This window comes from Drosophila pseudoobscura, chromosome X (assembly GCF_009870125.1).
Source record: "Drosophila pseudoobscura strain MV-25-SWS-2005 chromosome X, UCI_Dpse_MV25, whole genome shotgun sequence".
NCBI classification, from domain to species: Eukaryota; Metazoa; Arthropoda; class Insecta; order Diptera; family Drosophilidae; genus Drosophila; species Drosophila pseudoobscura.
The window spans coordinates 4,791,387-4,817,514 of NC_046683.1; the positions used below are offsets into that span (position 1 = coordinate 4,791,387).

General features: G+C 45.9%; 3 protein-coding genes and 2 long non-coding RNA genes across 6 annotated transcripts; 4 read left to right on the forward strand and 1 right to left on the reverse strand.

Annotated features, from left to right (window-relative positions):
* The first annotated feature begins 4,563 nt into the window (after window positions 1–4,563).
* Window positions 4,564–10,443, forward strand: Syt12 (Synaptotagmin 12). Its single transcript, XM_001355495.4, has 6 exons — window positions 4,564–4,835; window positions 7,187–7,452; window positions 7,519–8,753; window positions 8,809–8,953; window positions 9,274–9,618; window positions 9,672–10,443. The coding sequence occupies exons 2-6, from the start codon at window positions 7,249–7,251 to the stop codon at window positions 10,059–10,061; spliced, it is 2,319 nt and encodes a 772-aa protein (XP_001355531.4). The 5' UTR covers window positions 4,564–4,835; window positions 7,187–7,248; the 3' UTR covers window positions 10,062–10,443.
* A 1,355-nt stretch (window positions 10,444–11,798) lies between these two features.
* On the reverse strand, window positions 11,799–12,341 carry LOC117184793 (uncharacterized). Its single transcript, XR_004470265.1, has 2 exons — window positions 12,037–12,341; window positions 11,799–11,971 (listed from the first exon to the last, which is right to left on the reverse strand). It is a non-coding gene; the product is annotated as an uncharacterized lncRNA (long non-coding RNA).
* Window positions 12,342–12,581: 240 nt separating this feature from the next.
* Window positions 12,582–14,327, forward strand: dmrt11E (doublesex-Mab related 11E). Its single transcript, XM_001355494.4, has 2 exons — window positions 12,582–13,254; window positions 13,919–14,327. The coding sequence occupies exons 1-2, from the start codon at window positions 12,693–12,695 to the stop codon at window positions 14,218–14,220; spliced, it is 864 nt and encodes a 287-aa protein (XP_001355530.3). The 5' UTR covers window positions 12,582–12,692; the 3' UTR covers window positions 14,221–14,327.
* Window positions 14,328–15,688: 1,361 nt separating this feature from the next.
* LOC6902153 (alanine aminotransferase 1) lies at window positions 15,689–24,606 on the forward strand. 2 transcript variants are annotated; one of them, XM_015185723.2, is made up of 7 exons: window positions 15,689–15,973; window positions 19,062–19,386; window positions 19,480–19,618; window positions 22,762–22,851; window positions 22,932–23,194; window positions 23,256–24,079; window positions 24,160–24,606. In XM_015185723.2, exons 2-7 carry the CDS (start codon window positions 19,070–19,072, stop codon window positions 24,306–24,308), a joined length of 1,782 nt encoding a protein of 593 aa, XP_015041209.2. In that variant the 5' UTR covers window positions 15,689–15,973; window positions 19,062–19,069; the 3' UTR covers window positions 24,309–24,606. The 2 variants fall into 2 exon arrangements, with proteins under 2 accessions (XP_015041209.2, XP_002133684.3); XM_002133648.3 differs by lacking the exon at window positions 15,689–15,973 and adding an exon at window positions 16,115–16,247.
* Window positions 20,623–22,358, forward strand: LOC117185071 (uncharacterized). Its single transcript, XR_004470575.1, has 2 exons — window positions 20,623–21,486; window positions 21,549–22,358. It is a non-coding gene; the product is annotated as an uncharacterized lncRNA (long non-coding RNA).
* Window positions 24,607–26,128: the final 1,522 nt, after the last annotated feature.

Genomic DNA, 26,128 nt, shown 5'->3' on the forward strand with positions numbered 1-26,128 from the left:
GAATATATATTTAGCCGATCATCAATCTCCAGTGAGCGCACCACTGTTAAGTTAACAGATGTCAAAAAAAGCTGTTTAATAGCGATTAGCGAGTGTTTTTGCAAGTTGAAAAGATAAATTGAACAATTCAAGGAGATTTTTTACAATGGATTTAAATCAGTGAGTTATGTAGTATATATTTCTGACTTTGAACTGTAGGAATTGTCCTTACATTTTGTGTAATTATTAATCGATTAACGAGTATCATTTTGTGACAAAAATGAGTATTCGAGGAGGCCTATACAATGAGTGCAACCTATTCCAACCATAAGATTTAATGCATATTGGGGAATATTCAAATCTTCTCCATTTAACACTCAAAGAGGACTCCATATTGAATTCTTTTACAGACTGAACAGTTGTTGTTGTTGTTCTGAGGCCGATGAGGGCATCTTAACGCTTTTGCTATCGTTTTTAAAGAATTGGCGGATGTGGAAGCAGAAATAATGGCCCTACCGACATCCGGCGTACCTCTAGTCACCCCAAAATCTACGCAGATATTAAGGACCCTTTTGATGTGTCACTCAAGACAATTGTCAATAGATATGGCTAAATTGCAAACCGGAGATTATTATGGGCGAATATCCTTGGCTGCCAATGACTGCAACAGTGCACAAAATCCTTGTACACTTAAGTGATATTATAGAAAACACTGTTCTTAGCGCGTTATTCTTTTGAGAGAAGGTTCCGAATGACGGAATAAAATTCATGCAGTTGAGAAGATAATTTCACGGAAGTGTTCCAGAGTGCACAAGCTATCAACGGGGAACAGCAGTAACAGCAGATCAGCAGCAGAGTAACAGCAGAGTAACAGCAGATCAACAGCAGATCAAGAGCAGAATAACAGCAGAGTAACAGAAGATCAACAGCAGATCAACAGCAGAGTAAAAGCAGTAACAGTAAGTAACAGTAAAAAGCAGCAGTAACGAGCAGCAGAGTAACAGAAGATTAACAGCAGTTACAGCAGCGTAACAGCAGCAACAGCAGATCAAGAGCGGAGTAACAGCAGAGTAACAGAAGATCGGCAGTGGAGTAACAGCAGATCAACAGCAACAGCAGAAGGAGAGCACATAAGAGCAGAAGAAAGAAGTCGCAAAACGAGAATCGCAGCAGCCAGACGTAACCAGACGTAATCAGCAGAGATCAAGCCGTGATGTGAAAACCAGACTACCGCGATTTAATAACAGCAATAAACTTGCATCTAAATAAAATCCATGCCTATTCTTGACAGGGCGCTTGCAAGTGCAAAGAAAAAGTCCCTCGTTACTGGGAGGGAAAGTTTAGTAAAAAATTTAGATGCGTTTTCGCCTTTAAAAAAAAAAGAGTTCCCCTTCAAAAACGAAAAACAAAATATTGTTTCGCTTGGAAGTTATTAATTGCCACAAAAAGTGGCAACATTTCCCAGGGTGCACTGCCCGATTTGAGGGAAGAAACTTTGTTGGCCAACGAGTTGGCCTGTCTCTCCCTCTCCCTCTCCCGCTCCCTCTCTCGCTCACGCTCCCTCGCTTTCTCTCTCTCTGACTGTGACTGTGATTGTGACTGAGTGACTGTGTTTGTGTACGTGTGTGTGTGTGTGTGTGTTTGTTTTTGTGTTTGTGTGTGTGTGTGTGTGTGTGTGTGTGTTTGTGTTTGTGCTGTATGTAGCTCTCGTTTCGTTTCTCTCGGCATTTGTGCAATATTTTCTCATGAATTGACGTGCCCGGTTGATAGGCTTCTGCCTGGAATGGCAGGAGTTTTGGGGCTGCTGTGTCGCTGGTGGGGCTCGGTGGGGCTCGGTGGGGGACGGGGCAGCAGTGGCTGAAGGGTTGCCATTATTTGTATGGCCTAAAACTTTTTCGTAATGCCCTGATCAATGCACAGAGCAAGAGCATGGGCGGAGGTGGAGGGGATGCTGGGGCCAGGGGTTGCAAGTAGATGCAAGTTTTGTTGGCGAATTCAATTGGAATTGCATTTGAAATCATTTTGGCATTTAGCATTATTATACATATTGTTAGGCACACAAATGCCGGCACACAGATAAAGATACAGATACAGATACAGCTACCGATATGGAAATTGTTGTGCTTGTGTCAGTTTCAATTTACCACAATTTGCACAATTTATTTGCTTTGACTTTGACTCTTCAACCCCGGGCTAGTTCCAGCAGCCCCAACAGCCCCAACAGCTGCAGCACCGAGCCTGCCCCACGTGACCGTACCGTGCCCCACAATATGCCACATTTCATAGAAACCGTAAACAATTCCCAGCCTTATTTCATTTCATTTCATTTCATTGCATTGCATTGCATTTTTTTTTTGTGCATCGCAATGCGATGCTAACTTTTTTTTGTTCTGTCCCAAAGGCATGTACATTGCTTGTTTTAATTCCTTTTTATTGTTGTTTTATCTGCTGTGGTCGCTGCTGGCTGGCCACCTCGATTTGGACCTGGCCCTGACCAGTGGAGCCAAAGTGTTGGCCATAATCAATTTGATTTGCCGACAATCAACTGGCCGGGCGCGTCAAAAGGATATCAATACGAAACGCTTTTCATTAGAGAATTTTCATTTGAAAATTGCCCCGAAATAGGTCTCCACCCAGCCCCCATCCCCCAACCAAAACCCCTCCCTGCCCGACCGACCAGTCGTGCAAATGAAAACCGCAAATTGCCAAATTAAAATGCATCGCATTTTCCCTTCAAATATTGCGCTGAAAAGCATTTGCAACAAATTAATAAAGCATGCTTTTTGGGGCCCAGAAGTGGGCCACAAACAATTTCACTTTGCACACACAGAGCCCAATGAAATGAGCCCGATGGAAAACTTGCACAAAGTTTTAATGTGCCTAATCCCAGGCCCATGTCCCCCTTATCCCCATATCCCCCCTTATCCCCTCACCATTCTTCTCGTATTTATCTAACCCCATTAAGGCTGCCAGCAAGGGCTCAGCCTTGCTCGGCTCCGGGATTAGGCAGCGTAACAACAACAACATTGCGTAAGGTCAAACTGTGCTACTACTTGGGATCCACATGACCTGCACACGGCAGTGGCTGTGGCAGTGGCTGTGGCAGTGGCTGTGGCAGTGGCTGTCATGGCTGCAGCCAGATGCTGGGGGCAAGCTGCACGCTCCAGGATGCAGGGAGGTGAGGCGTTGCCTTGTCATCGTTATGCTGGTGGTAAGAGTCCTTGACGGGGCCGAGGCAGCAGATATGCAGCCTCGTAATGGCATTCCAAGGTCTTAACAGTGGCGGCAACGCCTTAGAAGCTATGCTAAGTGTTTAACAGATCAGGGGAAGGCCCCAACAACAGCACTGCCGGGGTGTCAGCGTCAACAGCTCTGCTAAGGGTCTAACATCTTGGGGAAGAGCTGTTCTGACACTATAACAGCACTGTTAACTCCGTTATATAACTGCTAGCCCAACCACTCGTGAAGCCTTAACAGTTCGGCAGAAACAGGAATATCCTCTAAAACCCGGCTAATACTTTAACAGCGACGCCTATGGCATCACAGCTACGCAGCGAGTTGCAGGGCAGTGGCGAAGAGATACCCAGCTCATGTATAGATCTGATAGGCACTGCTGAAAAGTGAAGATTTACCTTGGATGCCGCCTAACAGCCATGCACTCCAATATATATGTAACAGCTGCGCTGCAGTTGCGCTGCGCTGTTAAACTTCGTAACAGCTATGCTAAGGCCCGGAACAGCAATGTTAACCTTAAAAGCACAGCCAAATCCCCTGTTATGTTGTGTATAACAGTCGGCTTGTATCTACCCTCTCGTCTAATACATATGTAGCTTTTACGTATGCGCAGTCGTTGCATCTCTGCAAAACGCTTGACAGTGCTTATTCAGCTCTTAAAAGCTGCACCAAGTCCCCTGTTTTCAGCGGCAAGTGGAAGCTTGCAGTCCACATTAAATCTACCCCTTCGGTAGAGTATTGCTCCATGCCACGACACACGACTCGGGCACAGCATAACAAAATTGAACTAAGATTATCAGGAATTTCACCTGTATAAGGTGTAGAATCATCGTAACCTCCATAACCTTTTGAACTCAAACAAAATCTTTCCAAAACAAGCCGCCTTCTAAAAGCTATTTCAGCTCATGTAAAGTCAGACTCCCAGAACCCCCGCCCTAAAAAGCATGCTATGTATTATGGTTCCATGTATGTATTATTCGCTCGCTCAGCTCTGGTTTATAGTATTTTTAGGTACATTTTCATAGATGCGACTTGCCATAATGGTATGGCTTAGCGTTTTATGGAAATTTTTTTGGATTTGACCAGCCATAATGGAATGGCAAAATGGTATAACTTTGGCATAATGGCCGCCATAATGGCTTATGGCATGGTATAAAATGGTATGGTTAAATGTTTTATAGTCATCTCTTGTCCCAAAGCTCAATTTGTGTCGAAATTAAGTTCATTTTGGGACAGGACAAGACACAAACCCTGTCCGTCCTGCCTATCGATAGCGACTTATCGGTTGCGTGCGAGTGTGAGTGGTGTGAGAAAGAGAAAGCTTGTGGGTCACCCAAAAAGTAGACCAAAGTTTTGTTGTTACTGCTGTCCCTTCCTGTTTTGCTCTGTTTCGCCTCTCAGTTGGCCGCGACTTTTTGCACAAACGGTTCAGCGAAAATGTTCAGCGTATTGCTTCCGCGTTGCTGCTGCTGCTGGTGCTCTCCTTTCGTGTGATTCCTGTTATTGGTGCAGCCGCGAAATCAGTTATTGTTAAAAGTGTGAAATGATGAACAACTGTTAATGGCAGCTACCCGTGCCGTACCGTGCCCCTGTCCCTGTGTATAAGAGAAGCCAAGCAAAAGGTAAGCGATATGTGCTGCTGCTGCTGTACTCTTTTGTTGTTGTCTTTTGTTGTTGCTGGTGCCGTTGTTGTTGTTGTTGTTGCGGACAGGGAGCACTCTGGGAAGAGGTGTTATCTTTACTGGTTTTCGCTGTCTTCGAAAATTAGTAAGCCGAAAATGAACTGTAATTGTGGCAGTTGGCACAGTTCATAGTAGTAGCAGGAATGGGTGTGTGTGTGTGTGTGTGTGTGTGTGTGTGTGTACAAATGTGGGTGACCGTGCGTATGTGTCTGCAATTCCGCCAACTTGCTCTAGATTTTGGACCGACCCGACCCGACCCCAAACGCTCCGCTCCCTCCTCTTGTGGTTTATCTTGCTCTGTTGCTGCCGTTGCCTCTGCCGCTGCCGCTGCCTCTGTCTCTGCCAGCAAATCTTGCGCTGCCGCTGATTTCGCTCTGCCGGCACGGCACCTCTTCATCTGCCGCTGCCGCTGCCGCTGTCGCTGTCACTGCCTTTACCTCTGCCCAAACCTCTGGCTCTGCCACTTTTTGATTACTTTGACTTTCGTTTGCTTTACACTCTTCATTTCACCATAAAAAACATTTCTTTTCTGATTTCCTTCCTCTTTTGTTTTCATCATTCGCCATTGCGAGAGCCACAAAAAACTACAAACGAAAGTGGCGGAGGGAAGAGGCGGTAGAAAGATGACGAGCGAAGCGTTGAAGGAAGCTTCTGTCCGCTGAGCGTGAGCGGGAGAGGGAGGGGGAGGATAGAGAGACCGATTACAGTTGTCTTGTGACGTGACTAGAGTTCATTTTTATTTTTACTTCTGCTGGGTGCCTTTTGTTGTGCCTCCCCAACGGCCTGCTCTCCACAGTGTCCCATTTTTGAGCAGCCGCGAAAAAGGGGTCACCATCCGGCAGTACACAGCCACATCCACATCTTCTTCCTCTTCCGCATATTCGCTTATTGGCTTATGTGGTGACACTTTTCAGGCCTATGCGATAGCACATACATTTGTACATATGTATGTACATTTATGCATGTGTGTAACACGTGCTGCAGCGGCAACAAAAGACAGAGCCAGTGGAATGACCTCGCAGTAGGTTAATGAAAAGTGGCACTGTGCTGATGCTGCTGCCACTGCTGCCTGCCTGACCCCCCTGTACCTCAATTGCTGCAAAAGTTCTGCTAAGCTGTCAGAGTAGTATTAGTGGTAGTAGTAGTAGTAGTAGCATGCATGTGTGTGAGTGAGCGGAAGATTGGAAAAGGCTGATTAACCGATTATTACACCCCCTAATTAGAGGGTAGTCGGGGGTAGATAGAGCTGGCGGTCGGGATTCGCAGCGCATTTAGGGGGGGCCCCAGAAAGGAATCTCTTTACGGAGTATGCAAAAGACGACAGGATTCGCACAATGAAAGAAGAGGGTATGCGGGGAATGTCTATGCTGGCGTTAATGGGGGGAGTCCATACAGGGATGGAACATAGGAGACGCTCTCTTTAATCCGCACACTGTGCATTATAGGGTACGTACTCGATCGGGCGATGGGCTATAATGCACGTATTTATTACCGTGAATAATTAAACAAAAGCTCAATGAACTGAACAAGAGAGTCCCATCTCTTGGGGCAGGGCACCCCCTTCCTGCATAAATAGATTATGCTTAATACAACGTTTTAATGAACCATTCACTTCGCAGCTCTAAAAGCAATTTCATTCGGCCGGAGAAATAATCCCCGCTTAAGCCCCGTTGCTTAAATCCCGTTGAGTGCCTGACAGCGCCAGCTCCAACAAGGAAAAAGAGTGGGGGAGAGAGTGCAATGCATTGTCAGTGTTTGCTTCTTCCTCCTCACACGCTAACACTCTCGCCTAAGTCCCGTTGCCTTAACTGTTGAGTGCCTCTGCTGTGCTTGGCAACGAGAGGTGGGGCAGAGAGTGCTAGGCGTGGGAGAGCCGGCAGGCAATCTGCTGCCAAGCGACAGTGATCCATTGTCAGCGTTTGTCGACCGCCCGCTAGCCCTTCTTGACACCTCTTTCGACGCTTCGCTTTGATGTGGCAATGCTGCGTCTTCGGTTACAAATTCAATTCGGAAAACTGTCAATATTTGAGATTGAGAACCAGAGCACGGGCACCTGCCCACGCCCACGCCCACGCCCACACCTCGCTGATGAGGCAAATCGTCTGTATCGATGGTAAAGCGATGCGAGATGAAAGTGTTTTCACCCCACCCCATCCCAACCCAACCCCTACTATTCCACACATCATTTTCCAATGAAAACATTTGGGTTTTATTTTCGTTTCTATTTTTTGATGGTGATGAAACTGACTCATTTCCGAGTTTCCCCACCTTTCGATTTGCCCATTTTTCAGGAAATGACCACCGACTGGTAGAGGATATCCAGCCAAGCGGCAGAGAGGAAGAGCCACTCAGCATGGATAGGGTGCCGTCCCTGACAATGACCTTCACCAGCCTGGCCCTGCTCCTCCTGGTGCTGATCATGGGCCTGCTGTTCGCCTGCCACTGCCTGGGGCACCGGGCGGCCAGCTGGATGCGGATGCGGTCCAGCAAGGAGGAGAAGATCGGCCTCTCCAACCACAAGCACAAGCTCTTCCATGCCAATGGCTATATGGCCAGTGTAAGTTGTCGCCCGATCGCCTGATTGCCTAATCGACTGTTATCGATTGACCAATGCTCACCACAGATCCAATCGGGCTCGGAGTTCCTGCTGAGCACCAGCGGCAGCTTCAAGCGCTTCGATACCATCGACAAGGACGACCACAATCGCTCCCAGCATCTGCTCTTGCTGAACGGTGGTGGGGCAGCTGCTGGCGGGGGTGGCAGCACGGGCAACGGGGCCGTGTCTGGGGCCTCCTCCGCCACTTTAGAGGCCACTACGCCGCTGTGGAACCTGCCCCAAGGCGATGTTGGGATTCCGCCGCAACCGCTGCGCCCGGCTCCGGCCCCGAGTAGCGCCGGACCCAGCAGTAAGACCGTGACGTTCTCCTTTAGCCAAGTCAACGAGCTGGCTTCTCCCACAGTCGAGACAGCGGAGACAGCCTGCCCGGAGCCGGATCGCCGCTCCTGTCTGCGCTCGCCCCTCCGCTCCAGCGGCGGGGCAGGCGGAACTGTGCTGCCACAGCCTCTGGAAGCACCGCCCCCCCGACTCACAACCTCCGCCTCCGTGAACCTGTCGGCCACTGCCATTCCACGTCCAATTGCGAAGCGGCAGGTGTCCCTACAGCAGGGCATCAACCGGAGCGGTGAGGTGGCGCAGGCGAAGCAAGTGGAGCCCCAGGTGCAGGTCGGGGTAGAGAGGCGCACGCCGGCGCTAAAGCGCCGTAACTCCAGCACAAATCCCTTCCTCTGCGAGTCTATTGAGCACGTGCAGCCAGGCCCAACTGAAGCTCAAGCACCTACTACTAGTCCAACCCCAACCCCAACTCCCGCTGCAGCTGCACCAGCCATTACGCAGCCCCAGCACAATGGGAATCCCTTCGTGGAGTCGCAGAGCCTCTCGAGTCGGCTGCTGAAGTTCCACAACACAACGAATCCATTTACGGGTCTGGGGCAGCGCGTCAAGGGCCCCCACATGCTGCAGAAAACCATCTCTGAGGACTATCTCTTCCGCAAGCTTGGCAAGAACGGGCCTCACGTCAATGGCCATAGCCAGGCCAACGGGAACGGAAATGGCACTTGGAGCTTTGGCCGCTCTCTGATGCGACAGGACTCGACACTCAGCCTGGGCCTGGGCAGGCGCAACAGCTCGCAGATGTCGCTGGACGCGAGCTCCGCATCGGGATCCCTGGAGGGCATCAACCTGGAGCGGGCCATCTCCTGCGACTCGGTCAACTCGGACTCCACCCTCTTCCTGGACCAGCTGGATCAGCCCTACACCCAGATCACTGGCTATCTTTGCATTGGCCTGCACTATGACAAGTAGGCAAGATTCCCCCCAATTCCCAACTGGAACTCATTCCCTTTTTGCCTGCAGAAACAGCATCAGCAGCGTGGGCATGGAGCTGACTGTGAGTGTGCTGGAGGCCAAGGGACTCATTTGTCCCTTTAGTGTTGAGTCGTTGGATACGTTTGTGCGGATCTATCTGGTGCCCGATCACCCTGGCGCCATGCAGACCAAAGTGAGTACATTTTATGTATGTAGCTACCTGTTTAGAGCCACCTTACGATAGCTGCAAGCTCTTTGGTTCTAGTCTTTTTCCTTCTCTTGAAGTAACTTGAATCATCACAAAAATGAGCTTATATGCAACCCAGACGGACAGACGGGCAGACAGACATGGTTATATTGACTCGGCTATGGATGCTGATCAGGAATATATATACTTTATGGGGTCGTAAACGCTTCCTTCTGGGTGTTACACACAAAACTATTTTATTCCTTGATTTTTCGAGTACACTGACACTTACTCCCATTGCAACTTCCGCTTTGACAACCATTCAGGTGGTCGACTCGACGCTGACGCCCAGCTACAACGAGAGCTTCAACTTCTGGCTGCAGAAGAAACAGGTGCGGCACTCGCTCTGGTTCCATCTGTACCACAACGGGCCCGCTCACACGCTGATTGGGGAGGCGGAGATGGAGATCGGGGAGCTGCCGCGGCCCATCACCACCTGGATACCACTGTCGGACTCGCGAAAGTGCAACGCCCGCTGGGGCGAGCTGATGTTCTCGCTGAGCTACCTGCCGACGGCGGAGCGGCTGACCATTGTGGTAGTGAAGGCGCGCAACCTAAAGCTGGATGTGGAACAGCCCAGCGCGGACATCGTGCAGAATGTGTTCGTGAAGGTATGGATGATCATAGCTTGGTGATCCCTTAATGCAACCCTTTCTGGTCCCAGGTTTACCTGATGAACAACGAGAAGAAGGTGCTGAAGAAGCGCACCTCGCTGAAGCGCAAGGATCGCTGTCCCATCTTTAACGAGTCAATGATCTTCAGTGTGCCACCCCAGAGCCTGACGACGGCCCAATTGAGGCTCACCGTGTTCGGCGTGACCACCGAAGGCGGTATTCTGCCGCTGGGCCATGTCATTGCCGGCAGCTGTGCGGTAGGCAAGGGACTGCGGCACTGGCATCAGATGCTCTCCTCGCTGCGCAAACCTGTTGCCATGTGGCATGTCCTCCGTCGGGCCGTCAATCAGCCGATTTTCACGGGCGGCGCCGAGGCTGTGGTCGCCGCCATGCAGAGCACTCTGCAACGGGCCAGCGCCAAGCGGAACAGCATCGTTTAAGGCCGGTGCGGTGCCTCTGATCGGATCGGATCGTATGGGATCGTATGGGATAGATTTCTCGCTCCACCGCTGATGTGCGCTGAGGCATTAAATTTAGCGTATTTAGTTGGAAAACCCTTCTCCCAATCCCACTCCCACTCCTACTCCTACTCCGTTGTTTGGTGAACCCTTTGATATGCAAACAGAAAGAGAGAGACAGAGTGCCGTCTGGGATGGATGGATGGATGGAACCCTCCTCTAAATTGCATTTACTAAATCCTAGCTATGAAACTTTCTTACTTTTCTACTGCTTTCCCCTACCTATGTACACGTGTATCCCCAAGTCCAGTCTTAGGAGGGTCTTAGCATAGGACTAGAAACAAATATACTCAAAGTATTAATAGAGATAATCTAATCGAGAACCTAAACCCGCACCAAAGGACAAACGAGCCTATTAACTAGTTCTATTAACATTGTCGCGCACTAATTGTTATCGAATGTAAGATTTATTATACATATGTATGCATTTTGATATACCAGACTAGAGTCAGAGTCAGAGAGTTCCCGCACTTGTTGAGATTTGCGTTCATCGTCGCATACAGCCGGGGAAGTAATTATACATATATCTGGATGGTTGTGTATTCCATTGATGATCCATTGACATAAGTATGTATTGGAGTCCTGCATGAACAGAATTCGGTATTCGGTATTCGCTTCGTTCGCTTAAATCGAACTGAACGAAGCAGGAATCGTTTAATTTTAATTTCTGTTTTTGTTTCTCGCTCACTCTCCATTTGATTTTGTGGTAGGGAGAACGAGAAAACACAAACAGCACACAAATTTCCTTATCGAAAGCATTGAAGAGGCCTGAGTATAGCTGTGATTTTATGAATACTGTGGGGCTCTATACTCAGACATTGTAATCCCTTAAACCGAAGACAGAGTGAATTGCCAAGGAGTGACGTTACCGAACAATGACAGCAAAATATGTATGATTATCTCCGTGGGCTGTATGAGCTAGCCAAGCGACCTGTGAGCCTGTTATATACACACATACCTATATATTACTCGTACAACTCTATAGATAGATCGTCACTTGGCAATCAATCGTTGTTGAATTTGAAACTCAATCGAGAAGCGTTAGACCCCTTAAGCATTGTGATATAATATGATGATATGATACGAAATGAATTCCATAGAGAAACAAACCAAATGCATGTATTTACGATTATAGCAATCCATAACCAAACGAAATGTACGAGTATTATTATGCTAGATATTTGTAGTCGTTAAAGGGAGCAAGATTTCTTATGTGATTTGCATTTTCTGCAATTAGTTCTGCAATTAGTTTTGACTTTAGTTGAAACAGTACAGTCAGGGGATCTACCTATAGTCTTACACAACCAGATAGACACACACAAATGTACGGATTTCCATTTAGAATCGAGTTTTTTGAACGGTAAAGGACAATAACTTTGCAAGCATTTATAATTACATGTATTTATATCGCGTTATTATCAAAGAATAATCAAAGTCCTTGCGATCCCTCTTCCTCTATTAAATTATGCTCCCCAGAGCATCCTTTTCCAGTCGATTCCCCTTTAACCGACCAACCAATCGAGAACCTGGCACACTTCTTAGACTAGCTGAAGCTTTAAAACTCTTGTTACATAAATCATTTTTTAAATCACACGTAATATACATACGTATACAATACATACATACATACATACCGAAAGAGCAGAGCAGAACAGTGCGTTTCCTGACTATGAGACTGTAAGTCGGTTTATTCAGACAATTATTGATTACAATTTATTGGAAAATAATCGAATTACACCATAGCTCAATTCCGAAAATCCTTTCGAGCTTTTTCCATATGTATTCGATAGTATATTTATCATTCTTTGAGTGATAGAATTTGACAATCCAATCTGAGAAACAAATTCCATTAAAATCATGCCGTTATAGAAGTGAAACGCACTGTATGCATATATACCAATATGGGAAGGGCAAGTCCATTGCCACAATTTACCAATAAAACATACAATATACTCGTAATCAACTGAAGAATCCGAATCAGCAAAGTACACAAAAGTAAATATAAACAAATTTTTTTTTTTTATTTTTAATTTGATTGATTGCTTAAACTAAAGTAATGTTACAAAACTAGTTGAAGTCGTGTTGAATTTGTATTTATATAGAACGATTATATATACATATGTATAGGGGCAACTATATAAGCTAATGAATGCTACAAATTGTTATACAAATAAACCAGAATTGAATCAAATATACTCGTACTCGCACTCGCACTCGTATCGACTTGTAGCAATCTGAAGATATTTGTGGAAAGCAAATCAATATGCAATTTGATGATCGCCTTTGTCCAAACACAGATGTGCCGGCCACAGATAGAGATACAATACTGATGCTGATGCGGATGCTTATGCTGATGCTGATGCTGATGCGAGACATCTGGGCCGCCATTGGAGCGTCTATTTTTAGGGGCAGCGATTAGCAGCCAATGGCAGGCCGGGCAGGGCAGACCACTTGACGCTGCCGGAGCAGCCAGCCCGACTAGACTGCCAGACAGTCTGTCTGCCACGGAGGAGTCGGATCTGGTAGTCAAGTAGTTGCGGTCGCTGTCATCGTATGCGTTTGCGTTTGCGTTTGCTTTGGCTTTGGCTTGGGTTTAAATGTTCGCCACTCTGCCGCGATCCTTTCAGTCGATCGTTAGCCGCGACCGTGATAGCAAGGATGAGCCAGATATCGCTGAAGGAACGCCGCCTCCTGCGCACACCCAAGTGCGCCCGCTGCCGCAACCACGGCGTCATCTCGTGCGTCAAGGGCCACAAGAAGCTGTGCCGCTGGCGCGAGTGCTGCTGCCCCAACTGCCAGCTGGTCGTCGATCGCCAGCGGGTGATGGCCGCCCAGGTGGCCCTGCGCCGCCAGCAGACAATGGAGGCCCTGGAGGCGTCCGCCCAAGTCCAGCATTCGCATCCAGCCACCGCATCCAGCAGCGAGGGCGAGGATTCCTTAACTTCAACGTCGCCACCACCTGTACGAGCGCTACCTTCAGCAGCAGCCTCCACATCCTCCGCATCCACTTCCTCGTCAGCCACGCGCCAGGCACTGATTACCCAGAAAAGGATCTACAAGCAGCGACTGCGCAACCTGCAACAGTCCACGTTGCACATAACAGCAGCCATGGAAGGTTAGTAAGAGAACCCCTCCCCTCCCCACCCAACTTCACCCATCCCATCCACTTGCCCATCGCCCATCGGTGCCATGCGGTGCCAGACTGTCTGGCTCGGCGACGAGTAATTGGAGATCCTCTCCTGTCTGTCGGGGCACAGGAAATGACTGATTCCCTGCAACAACAACAATGGCAATGACAACAGCAAGAGCAAGTTATTAAAACTCGAGAAAAGAAACAATGGAAATTGAAAATTGGAAATTGGATGCCCCGAAGTGTGTACGCGTACGCACATTTCCAATCACTTGAGCTGTCCGTCCGAAAAAGTCACATTCTGTAAGTGGATACGCGACCAAAACGGAAAAACCTCTTGAGACAAAAACACAATGTGGCAACACCAACAAATGACTTCACTTCGTACCGTACCGTACTGTTATTCCGTCCTGCAGTCCACCACCATCTGGTTTCCGAGTAACTGCAATCTCCAGTCTCCCGATTCGGTGCCAGGCTGTCTGGGCAGTGTGTCTGGGCCGAGGGCCGCTCAAATTACCCAAAAAAAACCCCGACCCAATAGAATCCGGGCGGCTGAACGAATTACGGCAATTTGTACTCCGTCCGTCACTGATAACGCCCCATTGCACCGTTACTTATTCGGCTTCGCTTCTTATTTGTCTCTTTCTAGAGTACAAGCAAAGGTTTCCCACGTTCAGTTCTCCGCTGATGGAGCGAATGCGCAAGCGACGCGCGTTCGCTGATCCGGAACTCAACTACGCCATGGAGGCGACGCTGGGCGGTAACGCCCTCTATGCCGCTGCCGCTGCTGCTGCTGCTGCTGCCATGCATCAATCGGGGCCGCCGCCATTCACAGCCTCCAACACCATCGCAGCCGCCGTCACGACAACACCCATGCCGCCCGCACACGCCTCGGCAAAGAAGCCTAAGCTCAGCTTTTCAATTGAGTCAATAATGGGCATTAGCACGTAGCTAATTCTTAAAGCCAGGCGTCCTTTGTACATATTTAATAGTTAAGAAGAACCTTTTTTTGATTAGAACTAAGTTTCTTAGGAAATAAAACCAACCAACGAATTGAATCTACGCGCCTCATTTGTAGTGCTGGCAAACTCGCAAACTTTCCAGCACTGTCCACTCGCCACTCGTCAAAGCTGCTTGGGAGTATGCCCGCGAAACTTTAAAATATGATAAATTAACGGTATTTATATACTTTTCTGTAACATTTAACACCATTTAACATTTAACATTTAACATCATTTAAATCCGTTTCGCTCATTCACTTTCAAGCAATTTCTATATGGCGCGCACCACTCGGCTCTTTTGCTCTCTTCAAATAGGTTAAGGATATCTTTCTGGCTCTTTTTGAATCGTGTATGAATCGGTTGAAACAATGAATATCATTCCATGCACAAAAGTTGCGGCATTAATTTGTATGGGCTAGACTTAAGTGCTGTGAAAACGAGCAGAATGTCCCTCAACATGGGCAACATTCTGAATACCTTGGGGAAATGGATATTATAGAATTGCGGGAAAGTTTGTCATCCCAGACTCTAGTTAACGCAGAAACTAGTCAGTCTCTGTTTAAAAGATATTTCAGCGATATTTTGAAGGTAATCAAATGCATGAATACGTATAAAACAAATCAATTTAGTAAAATAATAGAACTTGAATTCGTCATAATATTTACGGTATATTTTTAAATGAAGGTCGACCGTATACTTTATCGGTATACTTTCTGATTTTCTTGCCACCATGTCAAGCTCACACACCTTGCAAATTTGATACTTTTCATTGTTTTACAGTATATTTAAAGACGCGTTATGGACTCACCCTCTTGTCCAATGCACCAATGGAGAAATCGTGTAGAAATGCCATTTAGAGCCATGGCCTAGGCCAGATCAAATTATTATTCATGATCAGCATCGAATTCCTGATCGTTAGCCATACATTTTTCAAAATTGTCGGAAAAAGAGGCATGTCAAAAAATTGCAAAAGTTTTTAAAACGTACACATTTCCCCTTCAGGTTAATTACAGCATTCAGTTAATTAAGCACCTTCAGGTGCTAATTACATTACAATGTAGTTAATATGTAGCACATGTGTAGGTGGCGTGTAGTTGCCATGTAAGGAAATTAATTTAGTCAAAATTGTTGTTTGCCGGTTTTGCTTAAACCTTATTTTATACGCAATGCTATAAAGAAGAAAACTAAAATTTAACCAGTCTTGTAGGAAATTGATTTAATAATCGGATAAAACTTTGAGTTCAGAGCTGAGGGTCTTGGCTAGCTGGTAATATTCAACCGAATATCAAAAACGATGGAATTTAATGGAATTTGAATACAAATAGTTAGTTCGTCAGTATATTTGCGGTATATTTTGACATTTGTGACGTAGTTTCGGTATATTTCTGAGGGTAAGACCGTATATATGATCCGCGGTCACACTGGGTCCCATACAAATTTATCGCTTGGCGCACTATTTTTCGCACGGACGGCCAATGCCGTTATATTGATAAATGCAACAAAAGCAAACACAGCAATAACAAAAACAACAACTGTACACGGTGTTGTCGAAGAATTTGTCGAGCAAGCGATTGCCATTACCGCCGCCGCAGTTGCTACAGCGGAATTGGAGCGAGAGGCAGAACGGGCCAAGCTTTGATTTTCTTATTGGAACACATTCTACCGACCATAAACACACCCATCCATACGCGAGCGCGCGCCAGGTACGACACGCACACAGCCAAACCTAATATTTATTATGTACATGTATATATACATATATTGTACATATAGGGATGGTGTAGATAAGTTTATTAATAAGTTTAAGTTTTCCACATTGGTTGTGTGCATGCGAGCGTTTCTCTCTTGATTTTTGAGGGTCAATCTTGTGCGTCCGTCCCACCAGAGCAGTCCGCGGTTCGCATCCGTAGCATTTGGGATCATTAGATAATCGGGAGGAAAGACAATAAACCCCCCAGCCTAGCCCCCATCTTCAAGGTGAGTTGCAACATCCGAGACGAGGAGGAAAGGTGTTGCATTCGGCAAAGAAAAATCGATCGAGCTCTGCCAACTTGGAGGCTGACGGACGCTCTGCTCTTGAACTACATACACGACCACGGACACACACACGGACACATACAGGCGACAACATTCTTATTGGGCCAAAAATCGAGCCACCCACCCCCCGCCGCTCCCAATTATCCACCACACAGTGCGACGCTGTTTAGTGAAAGTGATTTGTGTGTGGCACGTTCAATTATCGCCAATTTCCGACTAACTGTGGTTTTGTTTACTGCCTAACAACGGTTCCCCGCACACCGTTTATCGTTTTGCGTGACGCCCTTAATTGATTTGCGTGCACGTTTACCAAAGTGTGTCAAATGTCAGGTGAAGTGGCATTACCAGAGAGTAATCTCCGGGCGCCGCGTATTGTGATGATATTCCAGTGCCCGAAGGAACAGACGGGGAGCGGAACGAAAGGGAGATTTAAATATGTATGCTATGTGACTTGAAGACCTGCAATATGCCTCACCCTATGTTATTCCACCATGCGCGACACTGTGAAAAGCCGACAATTGTTGCTCAGTAGAGATTCATTGTGGATATTTGTGTCTTTCTTTGCTTGAGTATGTGTGTGTGTGTGTGTTTGTGTGCGTGTGCGTAAGGCGTTAGCAGCTGTTTAGCAAGTAATTAGCGAAGCTCCGACCCTGCCATTGCCACTGCCATTTTCCCCACCTCCTGTTCTGACATTTCAATCAAAGTGCCAGCTGCCACGTCCTCTCCTCTCTCCACTCTCCACTCTCGCCGCGGATTAGTTTCAATTGTTATCATCCCTATCTTATCCAGTTTTGATATACGCTCTAAACCCTCTAAATTCCCAGAGATTGTCAGGGTGTGGGTGTGGTGGCACTGTGGCATGTGGCTGCATCAAAGTCCACAAATATTTTGGAACACCATTGCATAAGAATGTGTGTGCCGAGCGACCCCCAAACAAATCAAATTTCGAACACACAATGTCGAGTACAGTGAAACCCACAAAGAGAAATCCGCAAGAGAAAAGAAAGATCTAGACCCCTTACAGGCCGAAAATCCCCTCTTTGAAACGGAAAATTGTTAGCTTTTGTTGGCTTTTCTTCGCAAAAATACTTCTTACATATAATGGATACCACCCACAGTTCTCTGTATAAACTTTCCCAGATAATCCCCATTATTTCCAACCCTCCCTTTGGGTGTCTTCACATATTTTTTTCATAGATTATATATGTATTATTCCGATACTATCCGCAATTATATTTAACCAGGCCTCTGTTTTGGTTCAGCTCTGAATCTTTTGCTATCCCTTACTAGTTTTCGCTATATCGGAGCCCAGCCCCCACTCTTTTTCTTGGAAAAATGTCCCATATTTCAGCTGTTTCCACTCTGACTGACACTCGAATGATCCTTCTGCTGTGTTCCTGTTCCAGGCAATCGTTTTGGGAGCTTTCTCTGGGTTCACAAAATCAGTATCGTCCCCTATGGCTGGTGATATGTATATATAAATTTGCATTTCACATTAAAGAAACATACATATATACACTATTTTTGGCTCTGCTGTGCGCCCATCAATCCCTAACCGGTTTCAAGTGCGTTCCGTTCCTCAAAAACAAATCTTCGCCGAAACAAGTTCTAAGGTTCAGCCGGCTTCGACTGGCTGGTTCCTAAAGAAAACAACAACACCCCTCCCGCAAGAGGTACGTGTATATATATGTAAAGAAAACACATATGTTTTGTGCCATATACAGATACAGATACAGTAAAATATATATAATCGCTAATACGAAAGCAAACATTTTGTGGGATGGCTGATTGACGCTTGATTTGAGTGCGCATCAGTTGTGCCACATTTTGAAAACATCTACACCAATATTCAGCCGTATATCGTGCGATATCTGGCCATTGTCATGTTTTTAATGATTCTTTGTCTCTGCCATTGGTTTTTGCTTGTTTTTTGCCAGCTTGCATTACGTAACTGCCGTTTCAAAGTGCAAAAATTCTGAAATGTGAAGAACTTTGCCACATATATGGATCTGTGGAAATCGGTATATGTATGAACAAGCTCGGCCTAGGGACGTCACTGATAAGAGTCCCCCGCTCTGGCTCAAAGTCAAAAGTACAGGCTACTGATAGGGGAACGTGCGAGTATAGTAGCACGCGAAATATAGTCTGAATTAAAGCGTGTATACTATAAATCCAAATTAATGTGGTGCCTCTGAACAACTAAAAACTTCCACAGCTTTACGATTGTAACAGTGTGATAAGAAACTGATTCAAATTTGAATATCAGTTGTAAAATTACGCGCCCGAATGCAGCTGTCAGTTGGGGTTCGCGTCTCCGCTAAATGTGCATACGCACTGCCAGCGCGTCACTGCCGAGAGCGGCACATTTAACTGAACTGTTAACGGAAGTTGTAATGAGCGTCTAATTTGTATCTCTGAATTATATAAACTACGGACTTGGCAAACAAAGGCACCAATAAAGAGAGGCCAATAAATATATAATCTACTTATTTTATATTGATAAGCATAAAATTTTATTGAGCAGCTTCTGCCGATAACACAGAGAGAGAGAGAGCCGGAATGCCGACTCTTATAATTTATGCGAGTGTGTTATACTCTTATACATACACACCCTTCCACAGCCAGCACTTTTGCATGTTCCGAGAAAACCTCAAACCGTATTTAAGAAAGAACAAAAACAAACAAAAAATATATGTATATCAATACATCGATATATCGATATATATTCAACATAACATTTTCGAATAATTTCAGAGAATAGAATGAGCCGTCTGTTAATTAACAAACCCAGCGCCATGCAACGTGCGGCAGCCACAATGTCTGGCAGGGCCGCCGCCGCCTTGCCACTTCGCAAGCCCTATCCCCAGCAGCAGCAACAATCAAAATTGACGCCCAGTGTCGTCATTCGACGCTGGAAATCGTTTATACATAGCGTTCAAAAATCCACAACAGCAGCGTCGGCAGAGCCAGCGGCAGCGGCAGCAGCAGCAAGCATGACTACAACGACAGCGACGTCGCACCGCAGCCGCATTCAATCCGAAGCTTTTGGGGGTAGACATTCACCGTTTGACGCCCGTCGGTTAGTTGTCCCTCTTGTTGTTTGGGCCGTGTCTGAGAAGTGAAATACAATTTAATAACGAAAGTGAGAACTCCTCCACCTTCCGCTCCATAGTTCATTCTCAACCAGCACCAAGATGCCAGCGAAATGTCTGCAACTGGAGAACATCAATCCGAACTTCATCACCATGGAGTATGCTGTGCGTGGACCTCTGGTGATACGAGCCGGCGAAATCGAAAAGGAGCTTGAAAAGGTGAGTGAGCTAGGCGCCTGGGGCAAGCGTGTATACAGTAATTGAACACCACCACGTTAAATGCGCCGCACCGCCGCACCGCACCGCGCCGTGTCGTGTCTTCCAATTTAATGGCCGTCAAAAGCCCGCATTTATTGTCTATCCAAAGTGTTAGTGTATTAGTGCGTTTGCGTTTGTTCGCTTTGCCGCCCTTTTCGTTACGCTTTAGTGGGCGGGAATTCACTACCGAATCATTCACGAGCAACTGTCTGCATTGCGCCCACCTGTTAGAGGTGGGGGTTCGTTCATTCGTCGAACTTGGAAAAGAGGATGTGACTTTTTCGCTTAGAGGCCCCTCAAAAGTAAGCACCAAATTGATAAAGTCGTAACTAAATGTTCTTTATCTCAAAGAGGTATGCTTTTATGGGTGATAAAAGTATAACCAAAATTAGAATGAACTTTGGAGTGGCATAAGGAGACTCGGAGAATAAGATATATCGTTTTATATCTAAACGTATGTGCTATGTAGTACGTGTGAATGATTGCCGATGAAGAGCTTGCCTAATCCCCGCTTTTGCTTTCAAGTCGCGTTTCTGTGGATTTTGTGTTACATGTGTATGTACGTCCGTGTGCATGTATGGGAAGTTTTTAATTATTCTTATACCCATTGTGCCGCTTTCAATTAAGTGCAGGCTTAATAGAACGGCCTTCAACTCCCTTAGCTTGTGCTTACATAACTAGCTAAGAGTGTGCGTAGGCGGGGAAGGGCTGCGATGCTGTTATCAGTGCGAAAAGAGCAAGAAATATCAAAACAGAGACAAAACATGCGCATAAGCTTTGACAGTGTGTGTGTGTGTGTGTGCTTAATGCCTCCCCACCCATGCATATACAGACTCCTCTCCTGCTATTCCCTTCTCTTTGTAAACTTGTACCGTTTGTTTTGGATACTTCAAGCAAAATTCTCTTCGAAATATGCCCAAGCGACGGCGCACATTGACCCACAACATATGTATATATGCATACATACATATATGCACATTTATACGCTTATGTACTATAAGATCCATTGTTTGCCCCGCGCTGACTTTTCAGAATTTGTATTTTAATGTCGCTGACAGCTTGTCCACGTTCCCGTTCCCGTTCCCCCGCTCCGCCCCGTTGCGATTGATTTCCTTATACGCCGCCTAACTGATCTGCTTCGATTCGCCTTGTTTTTTGTTCTTTGTGCTTCTATCAAATTCCTTTCGGCCTGCTGCAGGATGAAGCGGAACGCTTTGGCCACTTGCCAAAACCATGCGGGGGCATAGCCCAGGGGAGGAGATGGTAATAGCCGACATTCTTATCATTTTGTCAGTTTGTATTCTGTTATGCGTCTTGAGTGCATCGAGTGGATTATGTGACGGATGGGGGGAGTCTCCCCATTCCCTATTCCCTCTGCCAAGGTCATAATACCCTGTGCCGAATAGGGCATACATTGTAGCTGTCTTAACTTGTTGGCGACTTCAGGTGTTTTAGGTATCGTTCGTATCGTACTTGCTTTCACTTCCATTTGACATTTGGCTAATTGGTATTACATATTATTATTGTTATGGCTCGGTGCGATGCGATAAGATCGCCGATCGCAATAGCCTGTACGATTATATGACTCTGCCTTACGCCATATGCAATATAACTGCTATATACGACAGCACATAATACTTATCAATTATATAGCAGCCACTTAAAACCCAACAAACTAGTGCAAATTGATTGATGGAATAAGCCTGAAACTCGAGCGTGGAGAGAGGCCGCAGGGGGGGGGGGACTGTGCTATGTGCAATTACACACCTCATCCCATAGGTTGTAGAGAGGCAGCAGAACATTTACAATGCGAGACAGCACATTATTTAGTATGTACACCAAATATATAATGTATATGCACTTCACTCTAATACTTATATTGATATGGTAGACGCACTGCAACTCTAGCTCTAAACAAACTTTTGTTTGTAAAATCCCCCTCATTTGCTACGCCATTGGAATCGCACGACAGTCATGGACACATACATATCCCCAACGTATTGGAGCCATCTACCTATATTGAACTCAGGCGACTTGGCAACACCTTTATCAGCAATTTAACGAAATTGAAAACAAAAATAAGGTTCGATAAGGAGGTGGCAGAGATCTCCACACGAGCGTACGTTTACACTGGACGAGTGTTTGCGGTGAGGAATTTAGAAAATATAGAGCCAGAGCCAGAGCCAGAGCCAGAGCATACCCTTCATGGGGAACTTGTTGTGGCTCGTCGTGATGTGCTGCGAATTCCTCAATTATTCAATATTTACACTGACATGTACTACTGGATGACGTCAACGCCACCGGCAACGCCAACGCTCAGTTGCAGCCCCACAATGGCCCGCCCTGGCCATCATTTTACATATCCATTACTGGGTCACTCATTCGAAAGCCCCTTCCCAGCAATTGTGTGGTAAATTGCCCATTCGAGCGGAGTGAAGCAACCCAAGCCGCCATCTACATGCATATACATATAATGAATGCAGGCCCCTGCAAATGCCCTGCAAATTGTGTGTTAGATTGTTGACAATGTCTTGGCAAATTATTCCACCCTGTGTGTCGGGGCAGAACCAACAGAAGCGTTGTCATATATCGCTATTAAGTAATAGGGTAAAGATATATATATATAGAAACATTGTATGCACATAGATAAGACTTGATGGGAATCCAAAAGAGAACAAGCTTTGCTTTCATTTCAAGGTTATTTAAGAATGCGATTATTGTATCCGCGGATAATTATCTGCAAAAGGCACTCCACTCTTCACACGATAATTTGATATCGTATACCGATTAGTCCCAGGCACTCGATGAAGCGTTAATTAGAAACGCATTGCAGTTCCATGGTTGGGGGAATCGTATCATAAATAATCAATGAATAACCACAAATCATCTGCAATTACGGGGTGAACCAATTTGGATTGTGACTGTGTGGGTCTGTCCACCAATTGAACGTAATTTGCATGGCGAAGAGAGCACAAATTAAAAGCTCATTTGATACGCCTCGTGCACGGGCTGGGTCTCGGGCTGATCCAACATTCATTCACTCAGCAAACAATAATACCATAATACGTATAATTTCCCTTTCGTTTGATTGAATTTGATTGCAGGGTGCAAAGAAGCCGTTCGACCAGGTGATTCGGGCCAATATCGGTGATTGCCATGCCATGGGACAGCAGCCGGTGACGTTTCTGCGTCAGGTGAGGATCAGACTCGGAGAAAACATTCGCAGGCATCCAGTCCTTAATATGGTTGGTTATCTGTTTATTCCTCGCTACAGTTGCTGGCCTTGACATTCGAGCCCCGACTGCTGGACTCGCCCGACTATCCCGAGGATGTGAAGAAACGGGCCCGCGCCATTCTTGCCAACTGCCAGGGTCACTCCGTGGGCTCGTACACGGACTCGGCTGGTCTGGAGGTGGTGCGTCGCCAGGTGGTCGACTATATTGAGAAGCGCGACGGCGGAGTGCCCAGCGATTGGCAGAATGTCTATCTGACAGGCGGTGCCTCGCCCGGTATCAAGAGCATTCTCTCGCTGATCCAGTAAGTGGTGCCACATTCCAGGCAAAACCTTTTCTAATCAAACCTCTTACTTGCGTTGCAGCGCTGAGGTGGGAGGCAAGCCACCTGGCGTGATGGTGCCCATTCCGCAGTATCCACTGTACTCTGCCACCATTGCCGAGTATGGCATGGACAAGGTCGACTACTATTTGGAGGAGGATTCCGGCTGGAGTCTGAGCCGCAAGGAGCTCCAGCGCTCCTTCGATGAGGCCAAGAAGACGTGCAATCCACGCGCTCTGGTCGTCATCAATCCGGGCAATCCCACCGGTCAGGTGCTGACCCGCGATAACATTGTCGAGATCATCAAGTTTGCCAACGATAACGGGCTGATTCTGCTGGCCGATGAGGTGTACCAGGACAACGTTTACGACAAAAACTCCAAGTTCTACTCGTTCAAGAAGGTCGCCTACGAGATGGGTGAGCCCTACCGCAGCCAAGAGCTGGTCAGCTTCCTTTCCACATCGAAGGGTTTCCTCGGCGAGTGCGGCATTCGTGGCGGATACATGGAGGTGGTCAACCTATGCCCCCAGGTCAAGGCCATGCTCACCAAGTCGATTACGGCTGCCCTCTGCAGCACCACCGCCGGTCAGGTGGCCGTCAGTGCTCTGGTCAATCCACCCAAGCCCGGCGAGCCCTCGTACGACCTATTCCAAAAAGAGAAGAACGCCACCCTGGCGGCCCTCAAGGAGCGCGCAGAGCTCGTCCACAAGACTCTCAGTAGTTTCGAGGGCTACAAGGTGAATCCCGTCCAGGGGGCAATGTACGTGTTTCCCCAGATCGAGATCCCACCCAAAGCGGTCGAAGCAGCCAAGGCCAAGGGCATGGCTCCCGATGTTTTCTACGCATTCGAGCTCCTCGAGACGAGCGGTGAGTGGTGCACTACTGACGATGGCATCGCATCGATTGGGATCCGAGCTAATCATCTAATTTCTTTCCCTCTTTTATAGGCATTTGCATTGTTCCTGGCAGCGGATTCGGGCAAAAGCCCGGCACCTATCACTTCCGCAGCACGATCCTGCCGCAGACGGACAAGCTGAAACTGATGATGGAGAAGTTCCGTGTATTCCACGCCGATTTCATGAAGAAGTACAAGTAGATGGAGATGGAGATGGACACACTGCTTGTAGCCCTTCCCTAGACCCTTCCTCCTCCACCTCCACCTCATCCTGCCGCCTGCCTGTGTTAAGAGTGTCTGATCCCCCCACGCTAAGAATTATCTAGTTTTTTTTTTGTTTTTGTTACTATTATAATTGCTTATTATTTGCCATAGACTTCTACTGTGTCTCTGCTCTTCATTATTTTGTATTTTATATATCAAATATATAAACATGTGAAATTTGTACATACATACATATGATATGTCTGTACTGAGGAACTGCATGAATCCACAGAAAGTGAAACTTTTTATTTTCAAACAAAATGTTTCTTCAGATATATTTAAATAATGTAAGAGCAGTTGCACTGCCTTTTTACACATACATACTCGTACTCGTATATATTACTCGTATATTATCAGAATATTGTAATACGTTTTAGCCTCAAAGGAAAAGAATGATGTTTACTGTGGATTCATTCAGGTCTCTGATAGATGCTATATAGTAATACTGTATACTCTACAGCCTTTCCTTCCATAACGATTTACTCTGTTCTATCCTTGGATCTTGTTCAGGTTTCGGCATCACTGTTTTCACCATTTTAATTAGTCGTTAACTAAAGTGTTGAATTTGCTGTAGCCAATCGTTCGTTTATAGAAAAGACAAGTGCGCCGATCCTTGATCGTGGTATGGAAACAAATCCAAGTGGTTTGAGGGGAGTGACAATAATTTTGTTGGAGCCAAAAAGTTTTTTATTACTTTCGTTGGCCGAGCGGAGAAGCATCCGGATATTGTTCTATAGAAAAGTTGTTTATCATATACATATTTATCCTATACGTGCATACTCGTTCATATACGTATGTGTCTATCCCCCGATTCGATCACGAATGCATATTATGTACATGTCCTTAAAAGTCATTACTATTTGTTAAAAGACAAGAAAACCAAAACTGAACCTATGAAATATATAAACATTACTATTGTTAAACCTTTTCTGGGAACTTTACTGGAACTGAAAGAGGAAATATCATTACGGCATAGTATACAGTGCACTTAAATGTATTCTATTATTCAAAAGGAATGGTTCATTATTATCATTATTTTATTGGATGATAACTTTGCGCCAAGTGATAGAACGGACCAACTGTTTAAATATAATCGGTCGTATCCGATATTTTTATTCGAAAGCATATGAAAATTTGAATATAATTTTGAATAAAATAAAATCTTTTATTCATATTAGAAATTTCTGCAGGTCAATTGTGTATAAATCACGAAATTTCAATCGAGGGTATGATCGATTATATTCGATATTCACCTTCGCCGCATCACTGCGAAATTGATACATAAGTTCATTTTGGGTTTACAATTGCATATCAATGTTTTTTAATAGTTGTTTTCCTACAGCCTGACGGGCTTGTGTGTTCATAGCATCTAGCTTTAACAGTTTTATAGACACCATCTTTAAAAGTTGTATAGCAGCCAGCATTAATGGTTCGACAGCAGCCAGTTTAAAGAGTTTAATAGCGTTAATCCATTATAGACCGCTCCTAAACGGCTCGTGCGGTTTTGATGAAATATTGATATGTTTTCTTTGGATACCATAGTAGCACCTAAAATATAGCCTGGCTATTTAAATACCAAAATGCTCGTTTTTGGAAACATGTTACTGTTTTTCACAAAGTCTTAAAATCCATGTTAAAATATCGCTGTTAATTTTATTTCTATTGCACAAAGAAACTGTACAAACACTTTGCGCGATTATAATTTTTCGGACTACTGTATACTTAAAAAATGTATATTTAAAAATGAAATTTTTAAG

What these genes read in the sequence shown, in the direction of transcription:
- Syt12 (XM_001355495.4), top strand. Translation starts at nt 7,249, where the DNA reads ATGGATAGGGTGCCGTCCCTGACAATGACCTTCACCAGCCTGGCCCTG. An exon ending in CTGGCGCCATGCAGACCAAA is followed by an intron (nt 8,954 to 9,273) that starts GTGAGTACATTT and finishes ACAACCATTCAG; the next exon opens with GTGGTCGACTCGACGCTGAC. An exon ending in TGCAGAATGTGTTCGTGAAG is followed by an intron (nt 9,619 to 9,671) that starts GTATGGATGATC and finishes TTCTGGTCCCAG; the next exon opens with GTTTACCTGATGAACAACGA.
- LOC6902153 (XM_015185723.2), top strand. Translation starts at nt 19,070, where the DNA reads ATGAGCCGTCTGTTAATTAACAAACCCAGCGCCATGCAACGTGCGGCA. An exon ending in TCGAAAAGGAGCTTGAAAAG is followed by an intron (nt 19,619 to 22,761) that starts GTGAGTGAGCTA and finishes ATTTGATTGCAG; the next exon opens with GGTGCAAAGAAGCCGTTCGA. An exon ending in CGGTGACGTTTCTGCGTCAG is followed by an intron (nt 22,852 to 22,931) that starts GTGAGGATCAGA and finishes TCCTCGCTACAG; the next exon opens with TTGCTGGCCTTGACATTCGA.
- dmrt11E (XM_001355494.4), top strand. Translation starts at nt 12,693, where the DNA reads ATGCGTTTGCGTTTGCGTTTGCTTTGGCTTTGGCTTGGGTTTAAATGT. An exon ending in CATAACAGCAGCCATGGAAG is followed by an intron (nt 13,255 to 13,918) that starts GTTAGTAAGAGA and finishes GTCTCTTTCTAG; the next exon opens with AGTACAAGCAAAGGTTTCCC.